Source organism: Prosopis cineraria, unplaced genomic scaffold (genome assembly GCF_029017545.1).
Source record: "Prosopis cineraria cultivar Desert tree isolate PC_DT_omini unplaced genomic scaffold, ASM2901754v1 PC5, whole genome shotgun sequence".
Classification (NCBI taxonomy): Eukaryota; Viridiplantae; Streptophyta; class Magnoliopsida; order Fabales; family Fabaceae; genus Prosopis; species Prosopis cineraria.
The window spans coordinates 29,202,666-29,222,844 of NW_026555336.1; the positions used below are offsets into that span (position 1 = coordinate 29,202,666).

General features: G+C 35.1%; 2 protein-coding genes across 4 annotated transcripts; one reads left to right on the top strand and one right to left on the bottom strand.

Moving 5' to 3' along the window:
* The first annotated feature begins 1,501 nt into the window (after positions 1 to 1,501).
* On the top strand, positions 1,502 to 12,795 carry LOC129311277 (DExH-box ATP-dependent RNA helicase DExH5, mitochondrial). 3 transcript variants are annotated; one of them, XM_054953473.1, is made up of 19 exons: positions 1,502 to 2,106; positions 2,877 to 3,031; positions 3,137 to 3,224; positions 3,370 to 3,633; positions 4,017 to 4,112; positions 4,597 to 4,785; positions 4,952 to 5,111; positions 5,198 to 5,328; positions 5,768 to 5,935; positions 6,015 to 6,287; positions 6,573 to 6,767; positions 7,449 to 7,652; positions 7,867 to 7,936; positions 8,105 to 8,175; positions 10,490 to 10,795; positions 10,970 to 11,029; positions 11,166 to 11,318; positions 11,440 to 11,550; positions 11,691 to 12,795. In XM_054953473.1, the coding sequence occupies exons 1-19, from the start codon at positions 1,705 to 1,707 to the stop codon at positions 12,150 to 12,152; spliced, it is 3,558 nt and encodes a 1,185-aa protein (XP_054809448.1). In that variant the 5' UTR covers positions 1,502 to 1,704; the 3' UTR covers positions 12,153 to 12,795. The 3 variants fall into 3 exon arrangements, with proteins under 3 accessions (XP_054809448.1, XP_054809446.1, XP_054809447.1); XM_054953471.1 differs by having other exon boundaries at positions 1,503 to 2,106; positions 8,027 to 8,175; XM_054953472.1 differs by having other exon boundaries at positions 1,504 to 2,106; positions 3,370 to 3,615; positions 8,027 to 8,175.
* Positions 12,796 to 16,057: 3,262 nt separating this feature from the next.
* On the bottom strand, positions 16,058 to 19,201 carry LOC129311368 (fructose-bisphosphate aldolase 3, chloroplastic). The gene is made up of 6 exons (XM_054953646.1): positions 18,942 to 19,201; positions 17,939 to 18,208; positions 17,718 to 17,827; positions 17,494 to 17,584; positions 16,785 to 17,054; positions 16,058 to 16,532 (listed from the first exon to the last, which is right to left on the bottom strand). Exons 1-6 carry the CDS (start codon positions 19,095 to 19,097, stop codon positions 16,254 to 16,256), a joined length of 1,176 nt encoding a protein of 391 aa, XP_054809621.1. The 5' UTR covers positions 19,098 to 19,201; the 3' UTR covers positions 16,058 to 16,253.
* Between the last annotated feature and the right edge of the window lie 978 nt (positions 19,202 to 20,179).

A 20,179-nucleotide genomic window follows, 5' to 3' on the forward strand; every position in this document is an offset into this window, starting at 1 on the left:
TTTAAAATGTTTTAGACCCAATAACAAAGGGTAAAGCTGAAAAATTTAGCCTCAAACTATTTTTTGAGGACCGTTAGGTAGCCTCTTCTTTAAGATGGTGCAAAATAAATTATCAACTATTAAAATCGGTGCATCCATAGCCTTCTGTCCATTTTTCACTAACAGCCGTTTACTTTTAATATTGTGAGACCCACTTGCTTCATTCATTCTCTCTGAATTTTGAAAGCTCTATTAGTCAACGCCATCATCATTACCCAACCAACCCCAAGCGAAGCCTAACCTTACCGTCGACCTAAACTCCATAGCATCTTCTTGACTATTAGCTTGTTCCTCATCTCTCTCAACCTCTCTCCATCACCAACTTCGCATTCTGTCTCCTTTCTGCCACCACTTCCTCCACCACCATCCTTATTGACTCTGTCACTGGCCATTACCTATCCTAACTGATAGAATTATCAAAGACAATAAACTAGATAGTATTGTCGAGAGAGATAACAGACGTGGAGTTCTAGCTAGATTGATTGAATTCATGTGGTAGAATGATAGGTCTTCCTATGAACTTGTTTGGCCTATGAGTTCATCAGAAAATATTTGCATGCTATGAGCATGCAGCATCTCGTTTAACCATACAATTCATCATTTCATTATTTGCTGTAATATAATGTATTTTCTTCAACTCTTCACATTCTCTCTCCTCCCTGCCACCACTTCCTCTACCACCATCCTCATTGACTGCATCATTAGCCACCACCTGTCCTACTCTCTCTTCCTTCACCAATTCAAAAACCTTGATTCCTCGACCTTACTTCCCTTACCCCTCTTTCCAAACATAACGTCACCTTCATTCTCTCCCTTTCTTCTCTGAAAATACCTATCGTATATTTCTCTCTCTTATCTCTTGGAGTCATCATCTCACCCACCAACCTGCTTAGCTTTGCCTTGGAGGTGGCTTACTAGGTTTGACTTGTTCAACCATTTATTGCATTTGCCACCTCTTTTACCAAGGGCAAATGGATCTGTAGATGCAATTGCAAACGATGGTAGAAGAACTTGAACTCTAGTAGATGGTGATGGTTGAAGGTGAGTAGAAGGGAGTTGCACAATGGTCAACAATAAAGGAAACGAGAGCATGGAAGATTTGTGGTCATTGTTAGGATTAATGGAGCCTGAATGTTAATGTTGACAGATGGAAGAGGGAGGAGGTAAACGGTTATGAAGGATGAGTAGCAGAAGAAAAGAACATGAGAGAGAGAAGAGAGAGGCCATGTACCATAGGGAAAACTAACGTCCGTCCAGTCAAGGTTAATGGGAGACATTGGATGCTCCACTTTTTAAAATTCAAAATTTATTTTACACCTTCTCATAATTTAAGTTATTAAATACTTTTAAAAAAATAATTTAGAACCAAGTTTGCACCTTTACCTAACAATAAGTTGATGGCTAAATGAAATTCTCCCATGATATTATTATTCAAAAAATCTGGCGGGTCTCCGGAGATTGGAGAATCGGTGAATCCAATCATATTGCACAGGCGCGCGATACTACAATAGGAATATCAGCCTAGACTGGAGAGTGAGCCATAACGTTAACCCCGTGGTCCTCTCCTCGTCGGGAGACTTGCAACTGTTGACAGTAGCCTGATACAACTGCATCTGCAGCCTGCAACCCCGTTGATACTCCTGAAACGGCGTCGTACTAACTTGCATGATCTCGTCTAATTCTCCTTCTCTGCACTCATCTTTCACTCGGGGGAACATCGGAACCCTCATACACAGAAATCGTCGTCCGGTCCTCATGATGAAGGATCGGCCTCCGCCATCCTCCTACGGCTCCGTTTACATTCCTCCTCACCAACGTCTGCGCTCTGTCGTCACCTCCGCCGGTTACATCTCGTCTGCTCCGGTGGACTTCAAGCTCCATGGATCCGAAGGGGCAGTTATAAACCCTATAGGCATCAATGCTAGTGCCACTGCTACTCTGCCTCACTCGCAGACCAAGTTGCAGGAACAAGCTCCATGTAAGTTGAATTCGCGCTGTGTTTCTGCTTATGATGATGGGATTTCCGAGGAAGGATCGGATCGTGAATTGGAGACGTCTTCACAACCGGTGAGATTACTTAAGTGATTAGTTTGGGTATTGGATTGGATAATTGCCTCCTTTTTTATTTTGCTGGGTTAACTCCGGTTTCCTTTTATATCCGTGTGCTAGTTGTTGAGTTGATTTGTTTCTAATGGAGATGCTAGTGGACAGTGGCATTTGGAATTGTAAGCTGCTTTATGGTGTTTTGGTCTCAACTCAGTTTTTTTCTATTGGGGAACCACCATCAGTCCATCACTAAATGTGACGATGAATGGGATGAGTGGATAATTCATAATGTGTTTTCCTGTTGGGTGAAGAGTAAAACGTAAAATGGTAGTCCTGATCATATGAAGTCGGCCGCCAGAAATCTAGAGAATGTTGCACTAGATTGGTGCTTATGCCTCTCAGTTCTTTCATATGTTGTTGGATTTGGCATTACTCCTGTCATGAAATGCTTCATTTAACTTTGTTGTTTCTTGATGATGCCCCTATTGGTTGATATTGTGGTTGTGGATATAGCAATGGAGATGACTTTTACCGGAGTTCCATGTTTTACTCTTTGTTACATTGATGGGCATTTTGCTAATTGATTGAAGCTCACTTTCTTCTAGCTTTTGTGTTTCTTTTCTAGTTAGGTATTAATATATCTGAAGTTTTCCTTAGTGCTGGTAAATTTGAAGCTGTCACTTTTTTGTTGCCTTAGGCAGTCCAACCAGTAGCTTGGGGAGAGGGGGTTGGGGTAGTTTGTGGTTTAAAATGTCAAAGACGTTTATTTCCTGCTATATTTTGATTTTCAGAGTGCTTCACCCAATGATAACACTGATGAGTGGAAGCAGAAATTTATCATGCTTTTAAATGACAAGAGTAGACAAGAGTTGATCTCAAGGGAGAAAAAAGATAGACGTGATTTTGAGCAACTAGCAGCCTTGGCAACCAGAATGGGATTGTATAGGTATCATTTTAATTTCTCGATTTCTTCGTCTTCTGACTATATTAATGTTTGTTCCATAAGTGTGTTATTTAATGTGGGAATCTTAATAGCATTTATTTATTGCAGTCATATGTATTCAAAAGTTGTTGTCTTCAGTAAGGTCCCACTGCCAAATTACAGATATGATTTGGATGATCGAAGACCACAGAGGGAGGTATATTTATTGTTTTCTATGATCTGCTTCCACTTTCATGTTTGTCTAAATACTGCCATCATATAAAAACAAAAGTTACTTCATCTTCTCTCTATAGTTGTTCCTTCACTGGAGACTTGTAAGTAAGGCTTTCACGAATTGGCAGGTGAGTGTGCCTCTTAATGTGTTGAAAAGAGTTGATGCATATCTCAAACAATATCTATCCAAAAAGTCTGGGATGAAGGAAAGCTTTTCAGATTTGTCATCTGTGAGATCAAGAAGTAGTGGTAATTTTGGTACCGATGAAGGGCTCTTTGAGCAACCTGATCTTCAAGCTTCCAGTAGGGCAGTTGTAGAGAAAATTCTCCGGAGAAGAAGTTTACAAATGCGTGATCAACAAACAAATTGGCAGGTTATCTTCCCTGAAAATGTAACAGAATATATATTTTCCTTTTTGTGATATTGATTTTGTGCATATATTATTATTATAATGCCTTTTTAGCTTTATAATACAGAGTCTAGGCTATCGTCAGAAATTTTTCAAATTTTAATTTGGTGATTTACATTGTCTTTTCAGTCTTTTATCTTTAATCTTGGCACTAGTTTATGGTGATTTTAAGATGTTACTGATCTGTCTGCTCTTGTTAAATGTTGTTATCGGAATTTCTGTACACAAGCTTGTAGATAATAGTTTTTGGAGGCTCTTTTATTTGTTTGTATATAGTTGAATTGGCATAGCCAATGATAAAAATGCCGTTCAAAAGAAAGGAAATAAAAGTCTTGAGTGTTCTTCACATTATGTTTTAATTTCAGGAATCTCCAGAAGGAAGGACAATGCTGGAGTTTCGTAGAAGTCTCCCTGCATATAAAGAGAAGGAAGCAATATTGTCAGCTATATCAAGTAATCAGGTTTGTTGAGTAATTTGTTTTGTTGTTGTTCAATCACTAGTGAGTGACCCCCTTGTAATACTGTCTTAACTCTGGCTCTGGTTTGGAAATGCATGAATTAACATGAGAGACAACTAAATTCTGTATTTTATTAGTTTTAGTATATAATATGCGTGATATGGACATTTTGGACACCCATGCCCTGTCTCACCATTAATACTCTCATGCTGTTGCAATGGGCTGCATTGTAATAATAATCATTTCTTCACTAACCAATTTTGACAATTCTCCAATGCAGCATGGTTATGTTTTGATGGATGTCTAAGCCATGTGATGTTATTATTATTATTATTTGTTTTTTCACGGCCCAATACTCTGATTCATGTTTGCTGGTTTCTTGTAGTTATATGATTTAAAAGCAGTGCTTAATCTTAGTTTAATGTTTTTTTTCTTTAGTTTGAAATGTCAAAATTCATTTGTTCGTTTTTTTTGTCATAATTTGCAGGTTGTCATCATCTCAGGTGAAACAGGTTGTGGCAAGACAACACAAATTCCTCAATTCATTTTAGAATCTGAGATAGATTCTGTCCGTGGAGCTCTCTGTAATGTTATATGCACACAGCCAAGACGCATTTCAGCCATGTCTGTTTCTGAAAGAGTTGCCTTTGAGAGAGGAGAGAAATTGGGTGAATCTGTGAGTTCCTCTGCCGTTGACATTAAATGTTGAATGCTATTTACTGTTCAACCATTTGCATTTTTAGTTATTTATAATTTATAATTATGATTGGAATTTTTTTTTCTTTTTTTTTTGGGGGAGGGGTGGAATTTAATGTCTCTCTCTTGTTGGCTTTCTTCCTCAGGTTGGATATAAAGTTCGCTTGGAGGGAATGAAAGGGAGGAATACCCATCTTCTGTTTTGCACCACAGGCATTTTATTAAGAAAGTTGCTAGCTGATAGAAACTTGAAAGGTATGACGCATGTTATTGTGGATGAAATTCATGAGCGCGGGATGAATGAAGGTAGAATCCTGAACTTGACTGAGTTTTTGGTTTCTGACTTCTGAACTTAAAAAGGCATATGTTCACATTCTTAATTTTGGTGTCAGATTTTCTCCTCATTGTTCTTAAAGATCTCCTTCCCCGCAGACCAGAACTGAGATTAGTCTTGATGAGTGCCACCCTTGATGCAGAGCTCTTCTCCTCTTACTTTGGTGGAGCTCCAGTTATAAATATTCCGGTACATCACATCAACTAGATGTTGAATAATCATATTTTTTGTTGTTCCAGGATCAGGGAGAAATATTAATAATTTGACAAAACATGAGACTTGAATGGAGGAGTTGATTAAATTCTCTAGTCACTTCCTGCATTCTGAAACATTCAGATGAGATATGGAAGCAGGTAGTGTCATTACAATTGGAATGAAATGGCTCAAGATTTTATGTAGTTAATTCCAAGTAGTTTCTGCCTTTTGTTTTAATATCGATAATGCTGGAAGTTACTCTAGTTTTCCTTATTTTTCTTTATCGGGTGAGGGAAAAGAAGTTAGGGGGATGGCAGTGAGAGCTTGGGATTATAGATGTGTCCTTTTATATTTGGATGTTTCTAAGGATTAGCAATTTGATTCCAAGAGCTGAAACTTGTCCCTCCCCTTTTTTTTTCACCCCTTTTCTTAGGGCTTTACATACCCTGTTAGAACTTATTTCTTAGAGAACATTCTGGAGATGACGGGCTACAGATTAACCCCTTCCAATCAAATTGATGATTATGGTCAAGAACGGATGTGGAAATTGAACAAACAGACCCCAAGAAAAAGAAAAAGCCAAATTGCTTCTGCTGTAGAGGTATTCAAGAATTTCAGATTCGAGCACATCAATTTCAGCATCTTTTTATTTTAATTAACTTTTGGAAAAATTTTACCAGGATGCAGTAAGAGCTGCTGATTTTCAGGATTACAGCCCACAGACACGGGAATCTTTGTCATGTTGGAATCCTGACTGTATTGGTTTTAACCTCATAGAATATATCTTGTGCAATGTATGTGAGAATGAAAGGCCTGGAGCTGTTTTGGTTTTTATGACTGGATGGGAGGATATAAGCTCTCTCAAAGATAAGCTTCTAGCAAATCCTGTATTAGGAGATCCAAGTCGAGTCTTGTTGCTTACTTGCCATGGATCAATGGCCAGTTCAGAGCAGGTAGTGTTGTGCCTGTTGATGATTCCTTGCTTTGAAGATGATTAAGTTAGCTGTATTCGATTTTGTCTGCAATTAGCCCCCCTTCCCCAGCCAAAACTCCGTTTGCTGCAGCAATTTCTTGTTGGAACTTTATGCCACTAAAAGATTTCACTATAAGTTCCCAAAGCCACACACTGTTTGAATTCTTTTTGGAAAGATTTTATTGTCTGGCATTGAAGGAACATTTGCTTTGCTTTCTTGTTTATTTGATAATACTTAGATTTTTTTTTCTTCTTTGATATGCAGAGCTTAATTTTTCAAGAGCCTGAAGATGGAGTAAGGAAAATAGTGCTAGCAACCAATATTGCTGAAACAAGTATTACAATAAATGACGTTGTATTTGTTATTGACTGTGGAAAGGCAAAAGAAACATCATATGATGCGCTGAATAATACACCTTGTTTGCTTCCCACCTGGATCTCTAGGGTTTCAGCTCAACAAGTAAGTGTATTTTCTAGTTTATTATGTATCTGATGGTTGGTAATCAATATTTATAATGCATTCAATTCAATCAGAAACACTTACGCTCCATCACATCCAAACTTCCATCTCAAATTTTAACAGTTGAGCAGGCTCAATGCAGTGAATGCTGGACTATTGACATTGTACTCAGTTTTAGGATATATTTGCCAATTTTCTGGATCTGTGTATATCAATATTTGCATGAAATAAGTTCTGCAATTCTATGCTAGATTTACTCTCGAACCCTTTTATATTCTAGAAGTTAGCATTGGCAGAAGAGTGGCTGATAGTCCTACCAGTAAACTGGAATCTATACACATCAGAATATACTGAATGGAGTTTGAGACACATTACATTTATCAATCATCCTCACCAAGAGCCTGGGCATGAATGAAAATATTGAATCATGTAGACATATGAGGCAATATTCAAGTTTCATTGACGATATACTGTAAATTGATAATTTTTTGAAGGTAATATAGTACCTTGTATGCTTCAGATTATTCTATTATAAATTAACTTTTATTGTTTAAGGCCTAATAAAAGTATTTATACGCATGCTTATCTGTGAATCATCATCCTAAATACAAGCTGTGAAACCTTTTGATCTTTAACTTTGATTCTGATATGTTGGTTCTTCCCCTGAATTTATTTTTCTAGAGAAGAGGAAGAGCTGGTCGTGTTCAACCTGGAGAATGTTTCCATCTCTATCCTAGATGTGTATATGATACTTTTGCAGAGTATCAGTTGCCAGAAATTCTGAGGACACCTCTGCAATCTCTCTGTTTACAAATCAAAAGTTTGAGACTTGGAAGTATATCTGAGTTCTTGTCTAGAGCTTTGCAATCTCCTGAGTTACTAGCCGTAAGGATGAATTTGTAGATTGTCATTTAGTGTTACATTTTTAGCTTCAACATTTCACTTATGTCTTTCTTTATTCAATTATTTGTATATAAAATTTGTATATAAATTATTTGTATTTTAGTTGTATATAAATTTGTCTTTCTTTATTCTATTGTAAATTATTTGTATATAAATTTGCGTGTCAAACTCTGATTAAATCATTATATATTCGTAGGTACAAAATGCAATTGAATATTTGAAGGTAATTGGGGCTTTGGATGAGAATGAAAATCTTACTGATCTTGGTAGGTTGATCACTTACAAATGATGAAATTCCAGCTTTTATATAGTTGTTGTAAAATGTGTGAGCCTAGTACTTGGTCTTTCCTTGACAGGCCGGTACTTGACGATGCTTCCAATGGAACCGAAACTTGGCAAGATGCTAATATTAGGTGCTATCTTCAATTGTCTAGATCCCGTGTTAACTATTGCTGCTGGCCTCAGTGTGAGAGATCCTTTTCTAACACCATTAGATAAAAAAGATGTAAGTTGATCTTGGTTCAGACGATGGTGTGATTATTCCAAAGCTAATCTTTTTTGTGAAAGGTCAATCGAAATTTACTTTGTCCTTTTCAGTTCCTCAGTTCCTCTCTATTTTTCATGATCATGCATCGTAGCTAATATTTTGGCTTTTTTTTATTTTCAATTGTTGAGACACCAAATTCAATTGCCATAAAACTCAAAATGTCTTAAAATCTTCTTTGCTCAGTTCTTTTCTTTTAGTTGTGTGTGAATGTATGTATGTAGGAAATATATGTGCGGAGTGGAAAACAATGAGAAGTAACAACATATTCATGGGGAACTTAAGTGGGGTAGGGAGCCTTACTCTGGAAGCTAGTTGTTTAGATGGGAGAACCAATCTATTTAAATATCTTAGTAAGCATTACATACTACTCAATGTGAGATTTGGTGTCTTATACTAACAAGTCTCCATCAATTGGCCTCCCATGGAAAGCCGATGTTCTGGCAGCTGCATTCTATGAAACTTAACTTGGGCATCTATTGATTAAAACCCTCCATGGGTAGCTTTCTTCGGAACTGCCAACAACGAGGTTCTAATGCCAAGTGATGGGTATTTAAGTAGGATGAGAAACCTTACCTCAAAAGCTAAAGAACCAACCCACTTAAATAGTAAATACTCTGTTGAGCATCCCATACTACTCAATGTGAGACTTGGTATCTTATGTTATAAAGTCTCCATCACATGTGCTTTTTTATTCTCTATCATTTTGCATTGTGATTATATTTCATGTTTCTGTTTGTATCATTTTTCTCTCTTTTTTTATTTGTTTATTTCTTTTTTGTTGTTGTTATACCATTCTTCTCTTTACTGTTTGAGTTTGTGGTCCGCACTCCAGCGCTTCCCTCTTATGTATATATTTCATCTTACTTGGAAGGCTTGTGCTGCTGCCACCTTGTCATTATTTATACATTTGCTAACAAAACTCCACTGGGTTCCATTACTTTTTTTTCTTTTTAGTGTAAATAATAAGAAGAAGCCTTATCTCATTAGATGGGGTTCGCTGTATAGATTGCATGACGTCATTGTGCTTTATCATCAACTAAATTTTTTGGAATATTGTTAATTAAGAAGTTCATTCAATAATTTCTATTGGTCTTCCTCTACCCGTCTTAAGAGGGCTCAAGATTATCCGTTTCACTCTTTTTATTGGTGCCTTTCACAACCTTCTCTGTACATATCAAAATAATCTCAAATAATTTTCTATCATTTTTCCCTCAGTAGATGCTACGCTTGCTTTTTCTCGTCTATGCTTATTTTGGATTTTATTTTTTCATATATGTCTACACATCCATCTCAAACATTTTCATCTTTGCTACTTTAATTTTATGTTCTTGCTGCCCCTTTAAAGTCTATCATTCACTACTTTATAATATAAGTAGTCTTATATCAATTTGATAAAATTTTCTTTTAAGTTTATTGGGTATTTTTCAATTACAAGTAACTCCTTTAGCGTTTCTCCAAAATTACAATGACTGTCTTACTCCTACTCAGGTTGAAATCCTTCAACTCCAAGGTTCTTCTTCATAATTCAAGTTTGTAGTGAATCTTCTCTCTTGTTTCCGTAATAAGAATTATATCATCTGTAAAAAGCGTGCGTTTGGGGATTTTCTTTTGAGCATACTTAGTCAACATCTAGAACCAGGTTAAATAAATAAAAACTCAAAGATGATTCTTGATGTGGTTTAATCCATGTAGGAAAGTTCTCTATTTCACTTCGAACGTTCTTATACCGGTTGTTTCCCCTCATGTATATTTTGTATAGCTCTAATATAGGCAATTTACACTCCTTTTTTTCCCCAAAATTTTCCAAAGTACTTCTTAGTGTATTTATATTTTGGTAGAAGGTTCCATTACCTTTTTTTGTTTTTTTGGTTCTTTTCTTTTGGATGAAAGTTTCATTACCAAAAGGAGAAAAATTTAGGCACAGTTTTTTACATCTTTGTTATAAAGTTCACCCATAAGAACGTAACTGCATGGTATTTCTGGCTCATCATTAAATGATTGATTCTCACAGAATTTTGTGTACGTCATATTTTTATTGGAGAACTTGATAGCAATGGTATAAGATGCTTTTTATGGCACGTTGCTTTTCTGATACTTTCTGAATGGAAAAAATGATTAGATGGAATACCGTTCCAGTTAAATACGTTATGATTGTTATATGGATATGAGCATTTAAGTAAAATATATTGTGGTATTTTTATTTTGCAACTTATTGTTTGATGTTATCATTATGAACTGAAATTGATTGACATGTCAAATGTCTTGATTGCAGCTTGCAGAGGCCGCAAAATCTCAATTTTCCTGTCATTATAGCGATCACCTTACTCTTGTTAAGGCTTATGAGGGCTGGAAAGATGCTGAAATGGACCTTGCTGAGTATGAATACTGCTGGAAAAATTTTCTTTCAGCACAATCAATGAAAGCTATTGATGCTCTTCGCCAGGAGTTTTTCTCCCTGCTTAAGGATGTTGGATTAGTTGATAGCAACATGACCAGCTGCAACGCATGGAGCCATGATGTGCATCTTATCCGAGCAGTTATTTGTTATGGCCTATATCCCGGAATTTGCTCTGTTATGGTATGTCTTAGTTTGATTGTGTGACTAGTTTATGTTTATTATACAGAGTCTTCTCCAAGCCTCAGAGAAATAGTTTTCTGCTTAAAGCCAAAAATTCTGTTTTTGTATTGGACATCTAGTAGAAACTTATGTTTGAAGACCTATTAAAAGGTTACCATTTAATTTCATCTGTAGCATAATGAGAAGTCGTTTTCGCTGAAAACAATGGAGGATGGTCAAGTACTACTATATTCAGTAAGTTCCTTCATTCAAGTTTTATAATTTATCATTCCCTGCTTGTTATAATTATGGCATACTTTATAGAGGTTTTAGTGTTTTCTTTTGACTTTTGCCTCTCCTTTTCAACTTTACATTCATCCCATCTGCCTAGAACTCAGTAAATGCTCGGGAAAGCAAAATTCCGTATCCATGGCTAGTTTTTAATGAGAAAATTAAAGTGAACTCAGTTTTCCTCCGTGATTCAACTGCTGTGTCTGATTCAGTGTTGCTTCTTTTTGGTGGAGGCATCTTGAAGGAAGAAACTGTAAGTTTCTATGTTTGTGGAATATTATTTAGTCCTCATGTTTACACTATAAAATGTTCATCTTCCTATATGGCTATTTTAAAATTTTGTTTACACTTGAGTACCATCTTTCTTCTCTCAGGATGGGCACTTAAAAATGTTAGGAGGATATTTAGAGTTCTTCATGAGACCTGCTGTTGCTGACATGTACCAGATTATAAGGAGAGAACTTGATGGTTTAATTCAAATCAAGGTTGGTGCAAAACTTCTGGAACATATTTAATGTACATGTGGCAGCATTTTGTTCTGGTAGTCTTTTTAGGACCAATAAGCGGTAATAAAAGTAAAAGTTACTTCCAAAAAAAAAAAAATTTACACTCTGGGACATGGCAGCTACTGTGTCCAAGGATGGACATACACTCATTTCACGAGCTCCTTTCTGCTGTGCGGTTGCTGATTTCGGAGGATCATTGCGAAGGCAGATTTGTATTCAATCATCAGGTCTTGAAACCGTCAAAGCTGTCTTTAGTGCCCTTACAACCAGCATTGGGTTCAAGGACTGAAAGTGGACCTGGGGGTGATAATTCTAAAAGTCAGCTTCAAACATTGCTTACAAGGGCAGGATATGCTGCTCCCACGTACAAGACTATGCAATTGAAGAACAATCAATTTCAAGCTACAGTCGAGTTTAATGGAATGCGTATATTGGGTCAACCTTGCAACAATAAGAAGAGTGCAGAAAAGGATGCTGCAGCTGAGGCTCTTCAGTGGCTGGTTGGATCAAGGCAGACAGGTAATGAGTGCATCAATCATGTATCGATGTTGCTGAAGAAAAGCAAGAAGGATCATAATTAAGCAATCATCTATAACAGCTAGGAAGGTAACGGTGAACCTGAATTGAGGCTTGAATTGTAACTGTTCCTAAAACACTCAACCAGACGAAGGGAACGAATGATTTGGTGGCATTGTTACATCAGTATAAACCTGGAGGTTTGAGCGAATTTGAATCTGTTGACAACTATATCCTGTCAAGGCACAATATGAGCTGAATTAACTGGGAGTTGGAGGATATTTACTCTTGATCAAGATAAAATATGGATCATCAGGAAAAGTGAAGCAAGAGACAACCAGCTAAAGCTTTTGAGTGGATGATGCATTTGCATGTTCAGCTTCTTCAGTGAGAAAATAGCTGGTTTCTGGTGGAATCTGACGAATGGAAGATGTAGTTCATAGCATTCATAGGGATGTGGGATTAATGTTGCTTCTTGGGTTCCTGCATCTTCTTGATCTTCAAGGTTCTTTGTATAGTTTCTGATTTTTGGTATCTTCAAAGCCAGTGTCTATATGAATATAGAAGGCCTTCTGTTTTTGGTAGAATTACAGTAAAGTCCTAGATAAGGCATTTAATTATAACTGGTACAATGTGTCACATGATGACGTGTAAATATTATATGTTTGCATGGAAAAGGGGTCTATTAGTCATTAAATTCCTTTCCTAGGATTTGTCTGTAATTCTGTGTTTTTTTTTGACCCCTCCTTCGGAACGAAACGCGGGTGGAAATTGAAGAGGATTGGTTTTTCGACTAATGGAAGGTTCAATGGAAGATGAAATTGTAATAAATGACAGTCTGGCAAAGGTTGAGAATAAAAATTGAGTATAAAATTTAGAATTAACAAATCACATTCATGGCGCTGAACATTGGAAAGCAATATATCTTGGCTTCTTGTGGTTCCAAGTCTTCATTTGGGGTTTAGATGTGCAATATCTCGCGTGTTAACGGTGCTTATATATGAGTTTGAGCGGCAAAATGATTAGATTCAAAAGACTTTTTGGCCACTCAATTATTCCTTCAGGGAAGTAAGATATCGTTAAGTTATTTTTGATGCATTTGTTTTTTTTTTTCAATATTTGTAAAGGTGCATGGGATATTTTGCTTTTAAAAAAGTTAATGTTGAAAATTAGTTAATTTAAAAATATAAAAAATCTTGAAATCTTTTTAGAAGGTATTTATTTGTGATTTTCTGAAATTTTTTAATAATTTTTTGATAATTTTTTAAATAAACTAACAGTCAAAATTGGTTTTTTTTTATCAGTAGAATGCCAAATGTACTCTTTAAATGTTGTAGAAGAAAATCACATTATAAATTAAATTTAGGATATCAAATGTTAAAAAAAATAATAATTAAGGAATAAAAATACCCTTTAATCCAAACAAATAAATTGACAACTTGTTATAGTGTTTGTTTTGTTACCACTTTTGAAACTGCTAGAAGTACTTTTGAAAAGTAATTTTTTCATTTTGACAACCTGTGTTAACACACACACTCCTATATATTTGAACCAAATCACATTTGCAATGGCAAAATGTTCTTCTCATTCCACAAACGGACTTTTATTTTGACAAAGTAAACTCTTATAACTAGAAGTCATTTTCAAAACCAAATAGGCCTTTGTTTTTTTGAATATAGGGACACATAAAAACTGAGTAAAGAACAAAAAGTCAAGTCGTCAACAACAACAACAACAAGCCTTTATCCCACTAGGTGGGGTCGGAACAAAAAGTCAAGTCATATTAAAAATTATTTGGTCTTTGCATCTTGAGGGCCCGTTGTAGATAATAATATTAAAGTTGTCTTTAGATGCTTGATGAGTAAGAAGATCAGCAATCCATTCGCTTCTATAAAAAACATGATCAAATGTGATAATCTAGTCTCTTATAACAAAATCTTTAATTTTGTTAATGATTTTAGAGAGGGATTATTCTCATAGAAATTATGTTGGATGAACAACAAAGTTTTTAAAGAACATGAATATATGTGAATTTTGGTGAGTTTAAGATTCTAACGAAATTTAATTCCCTCCAAGATAAACCAAATGCGCCTTTAATTACCCTTTTTCTAAGCATAAACGACTAGCATTGGATTTACATATATGCCAAGCATATTTAACATATAAGAGCCCACCTTTCATCTTTTTGACCACTTGTGTGGATAGAAAAAGAAGGATAAATGCTAGTTTGAGTAGGATAAAGAACATCTATTATTTCAGCTATGGGTTTGAATTTAAGAGAAAATTCTGGAAAATGTTATTCTGATCTTCCCACTTTACATGAATGAGAAGACGGGGGATCGAAACGAAGATCACATGTTAGAGCTTTATCAAACAACTTGCAAGGTCAGTTATTGAATGGTCGAATAGCATCTCTGTTTGAGATTGAAAAGTATGTCTTTTCATGTTAGAGAACAAACCTTCAAAATTCCTTTGTTATGGCAAAAAAAAAAAAATCATACACCATTATAAATTTAAATACTACCAATAAAATTAGTCCAATTAATAAAGATTTAACTCATAACTTATAAGATCATATGATTAAATTCCATTGTCGATATGAGGTTATTGTTGGGTAATGTGTAAATATAAGTGTTTATTGAATCTTGAAAGCATGTATTGACTCAAATGAGTTCCCTAAACTTAAACTCACCTAAACTTTTTTTACGTAAAAAAAATTTGGATATTTGTCGGATAAAATTGATTATCAAAAAATTCAATAATAAAAAGATGATTATTAATTTGTTCCATTTGAATTTTATGATATCTTTATTAATTTTTATTTTTAAAAATTATTTTTATTAAATTATTTTAAAATTTTATAATATTTGTGTATCTCACATTTTTAAATCATTATCTCTTCCATCGCATTTGATTATTTTTAAAAACTATTCAAAGTAGTGGCTTCTTAAACTAATCATATATTTACTTTTTCTAGATTATGATTATTTTAAAAAATTTAAACAAATACATAAAAAACTCATGAAATAATTTTTTTTTCCAAAAATAAGTAATTTTTCATTTAAAAAAAAAAGATGAAACAAACAAGCCCAACCGCACAGAATTGATTTATAAAATTAATTTTAAGCATAATTTAATATCAGAATTAAAAATTAAGTAAAACTATAATTTTGTGAAAATATATCTAAATAACTCTATTATATGCCAAAATCAATTATGAAATTAAAATAATTTTATAAAAACATCTAAGCATATCTATTACATGCTAAAATCAATTAATTATCAACCCAAAATCATGATTTTTTTTTTTAAATCCAAACATCTCTATACATGTCAAAATTAACTATGAACCCAAAATTATTGTTATTTCATAAGCTATTATAACTTATTTTTCAATTTCCTTTCATCACTATTACATGCTAAAATCAAATAACTATTAACACAAGCATATATTTTTTAAAAAATATTCAAATACTTCTATACATGTCAAAATCAATTATAAATCCAAAATTATGGTTATCTTATAAGCTATTGTAACCTATTTTTCAATTTTCCTCCATCACTATTGCATGCTAAAATCAAATAATTATTAACCCAAAATCATGGTTTACTTAAAAATATCCTGTGTATGTCAAAATCAATTATAAACATAAAATTAGTTATCTTATAAGCTATTATAACCTATTTTTAAATTTCCCCACATACCTTCCTGTATTGGTGCAGTCACGCGCACAAACAATTAGTCCTCTTTAGTATGTTGAACTTTTCAACATTTTCTCTGAATTTTCGTTTAATGGGATGAAAACTTTTCGGTGTATCAAATGAAATTGCTCAGTCTCTTCGAGTGTAACTCTTCGTTCAATTACTTTATGCATAACAAAATCAACGCACCTTGCTTCCTAATCTTTCCTTTTATCCCTTTGATTTAAAATAAGCATCAATGGCCAATTGGCCATTACACCAGCAAAGCTGGAAAAGCCTCCTCACAAATTTTATTCAACTCAGTTGCCAGAAAGGTTGAAATAAAAAAGGAAAAGGAAAAGGAAAACCCAGTACAAAAATACAATACACCTACGTTTCTTTAGCATTTACTGCTAACATAGTAGAGCAAAAATAATTGACAGATAGGATGCAGTGAGACCAAAAGTGCAGTATACCTTAAACTTCTAGTAAGTATAGCCCTTAATAAACATTCCTTTCTTGGCTTCCTCACTTTCACCCTCAGCAGAGTATCTTCCAAGCTGAGCCAAGGAGTTTGCTTTTGCACGCACCAGGAGAGCCTTCTGAGCAGCTTCCACGTTTTCAGGACGCCCTTGCCATGTCTTAAGCACGGTGTTCTGAAGTGCACGTGCATATGAGAAGGAGACATGCCATGGGTTGGGACTTTGGTTCATTGCATTAAGATTTAGTGTTGCCTCCACTTCAGATTGTCCACCAGACAGAAACTGCAAAGAAAATCAGAACACATTTCAAGATTTTGCTTTACAGTTTCAATGGTTTAAATCTTTCACTTAACGTTAAAATGGGTTACAGCAGTGTTCATAATGATTTTCTTGTCACAATGATCCACGGAATTTGAAACCTTTGAATTCTAGTGGCCAAAAAACAACCTTTAAATTCTGAACTCCTATAATCTTAGGAACAGATTATGGTATATCATTTTTGCTTTTCCTTAAAATTAACTTCAGTAGTTGTACCATGATTCCAGGAACTGCAGGGGGGACTCTTCTTTTAAGCATTGCGAGTGTATGCTTAGCAATGGTCTCCGGACAAGCCTTTTCCTTGTGCTCAGCACCAGGTGTCACCATACTTGGTTTGAGCAAAATTCCTTCAAAAATAACATTGTTTTCAGCCAAGTAATAGAACACCTCAGCCCAGACCTTTTCTGCCACCTCCAGTGTTCTCTCAATTGGGTGGTCCCCATCAAGAAGAATTTCAGGCTCTACAATTGGAACAAGGCCATTGTCCTGCAATGAAACAGAGTGTCCAACAATGTAATATAGCGACATGTTATACAAACTGAAATAGTATTTTTCCCCTCGTTATGTTATAACTTACTTTCTACTGCATTGCTCAAATTAAGATTGTAGGTTGGAATATCAGCAAAACCTTGTAGCAGGTAACTAGTGTCAAGAGTTAAAAGAGGCTTGTAAGACTATATAAAAGATGATAGTTTCCATCAAAATCTTGAATGACTTCAAATTCACACAACCTATGCAAAAAATGAATATCTGCCGAAAATCTGTACCCTTTTCGTACACCACAAACTGCCACTCGTCTCAACTGAAAGAGAAGCCCTCATTCCAAGGGGCAATGGTCCAGGGGACCATTTAAATGGACTAAGTAAGTGCATTTGAGTAATAACAAGCTAATTCTTATAAAATATATTCATGGGTGGATTAATACCTGAGAGATAGCAGCATAACGTGCAAGTCCCCATGCAGCTTCCTTAACAGCTAATGCAGAAGGACCGCATGGAATGCTAACAACTGTCCTCCTGTGTATCACAGAAGAAACAACGATTTGAACTCATATTTGAAAGATCTACCACCAATTAAGTCTTGTAAACTTTGAAGACTGTTTACAAACTTTAGGGCGCTTAGATGTTAAAGGGAATAAGAATGACTGACCATTTTGCAAATCTTGCACCCTGCTTGTAGTATTCAGAAGATCTTGAAGCCAATCCATCTAAACCTTGGCACCATGATTCATTGTTTGATCCTGGTAATGGGACCAAACCCTAAAAGTACAAAGTAGAAATATGAATACGAAGCTGCATAATCAATGAGACAGAATTCCCATGACAGATATTCCAACAAGATTTATTCCAGGATACTCTTGGACAGCAGACCTTGTCAACTTTGATGCCAGGTACAATCTTTTCCTCACAAAGGCAATCCACAAACTTCTTTCCGTCTGTTGTTGACTGGTAAAGGGTTTCTTCAAAAAGAATGGCACCAGAGATGTACTCTCCAAGGCCAGGTGTGGTCAGTAAAAGTTGTCTATAAGCCTGGCGGTTGGCCTCAGTATTGTCCAATCCAATGGATGCTAACCTCTTCCCACATGTTGCATTTGACTCATCAATAGCAAGGATTCCGCGGCCAGGCGATGCAATAGATTTCTATGCCATGAAGTAAGAAATTAAATTTAGGTGACTCATGGTGGTTGAACATTTCCAAATGTTGTTACAATATAACAATTAGACTATGATCTACATTCAAAGAGATAAAGATTTCAACCCATCTGCCAAGAGAATTAAAGAATCTCTCCATGTTATTTAGAATACATGACCAGCATCAATAAGGAAAATCATATAACCATTTACAGAAAAATTAAATTGAATTTAGTAGACTACAATAAAAAGTTGAAAAACGTTCAGACTTCAATCAACTATTTTGATCAAGTGGGTCCAGCTATAACATAGATGTCAACCTCCATTCTACAACCAAGTCAAGTAACAATAACTTTAAGAAAGCAGTTACAGAAACGAGAACGCATTTTTAAAAGGGGGAATGGATGCACGAAGAAATGGTTTCCTCTTTTGGATATGCCGGGAGCTTAACATAAGGTTTCAACTCAAAATGCCACAGAAAATGAGAAAGACTCGATTTTTTAACTTTCAAATGAAGGAAAGAAATGCATGTTAGTATGTTACTCTTGAAAGAAACATCTTCATTTATCTACGATTACAATACAGAAGAAAGACACAATTAAATAAAATCACAGACAAATATATACAAATGTATTCAACGACAACGATTGAGCCAGGATCAGAAAAAAGAGAGCCCAGAAGAAAAAAGGGCATGATCAAGCCAGAATTTTATGTAGTAGCAGACGGAAAAGCAAGAACTAACAGCGGTTTGGACAAGTTCGTCGGAATAAGCGGAGGCGCGGATCGAGACGGAGACCCTGCGAGTCGACGACGACGATCCTTGGCGAATAGAGAATGACTTCTGGCCGATCCATTGGGAAGACAAAGCATTGAGCTTGGCGAAGCTTGCACAAGCCATGGCTGATCGAAGAATTATGGAGTGAGCTTGATTGTTTGACCAGCAAGGTGGCTTATAGAGGCGCAGGATGGACAAGGAAGCTGGTTTTGTGTAATAATAAGACAATGATCATTCGGCAAGACCAAACGGTCCCTTATTTGGCGAGCCGCACCCGCATTCACGAAACCCCACTTATATTAAATTTTAAGGTAAAAGAACAAATATACTTATAAAATAATTAATCAAAAACACTCAATATTTTAAGGTGAGAAAAAAAATAAAACTATCTATAACGTATATAATTGAATATAAAAGTAATTAAATTATTAATTTTAATCATTAAATGCTAATTATATATGTCACTTATCAGTCTTTATTGACATGGATTAATAAAGGAGTAAAAATACTTACAAAGTTATCAATCGAGAGTAAAGATAGCCATAATGTTATCTTAGTGCAACAGTGATCAATCTATCAAATCCTTTAAATGTTGACCATTTAATTGATATTTAAGTAGAAGTTGATCATTTTTTTGCTAACACGGAAAAAAAAAATAAGTGGAATGGGAGGAAGGAAAAGGGTGAGATATGTGGTCATGAAAAAAAATCATGTGGCATGAATTTTGACGGATTGGTTACTAATTATGGGTATTTATATGATGATCGATCAACATTCGTAAAAATTCATTTGAGAATATATTTTATCTACATCAGCAAAAAAAAATAGTCAATTTTTGCTTAGATGTTAACTAAACAGTCAACATTTAAGGGATTTGATGGATTAATCATTTATGCACCAACTTTGATAACATTATGGATATTATTACTCTTGGCTGACGATTTCTTAAGTATTTTTGCCCCTTCATTAGTCTATGTCAGCAAAAGCTGACATGTAGTATGCACAATTAGTATTTAATAGTTAAAGTTAACAATATTAGGTTAAAGTTAATAGTCTGATCACTTTTGAACCCAATCATGTAATTATTTGGGTATTTTTATTCTTTTTCTTACTTTAGGATACTGGATACCCCTGACTAATCACTTTATGGGTATTTTTGCTCATTTATTCTAAATTTTATACTCCCTCCACATCAAATTAGAATA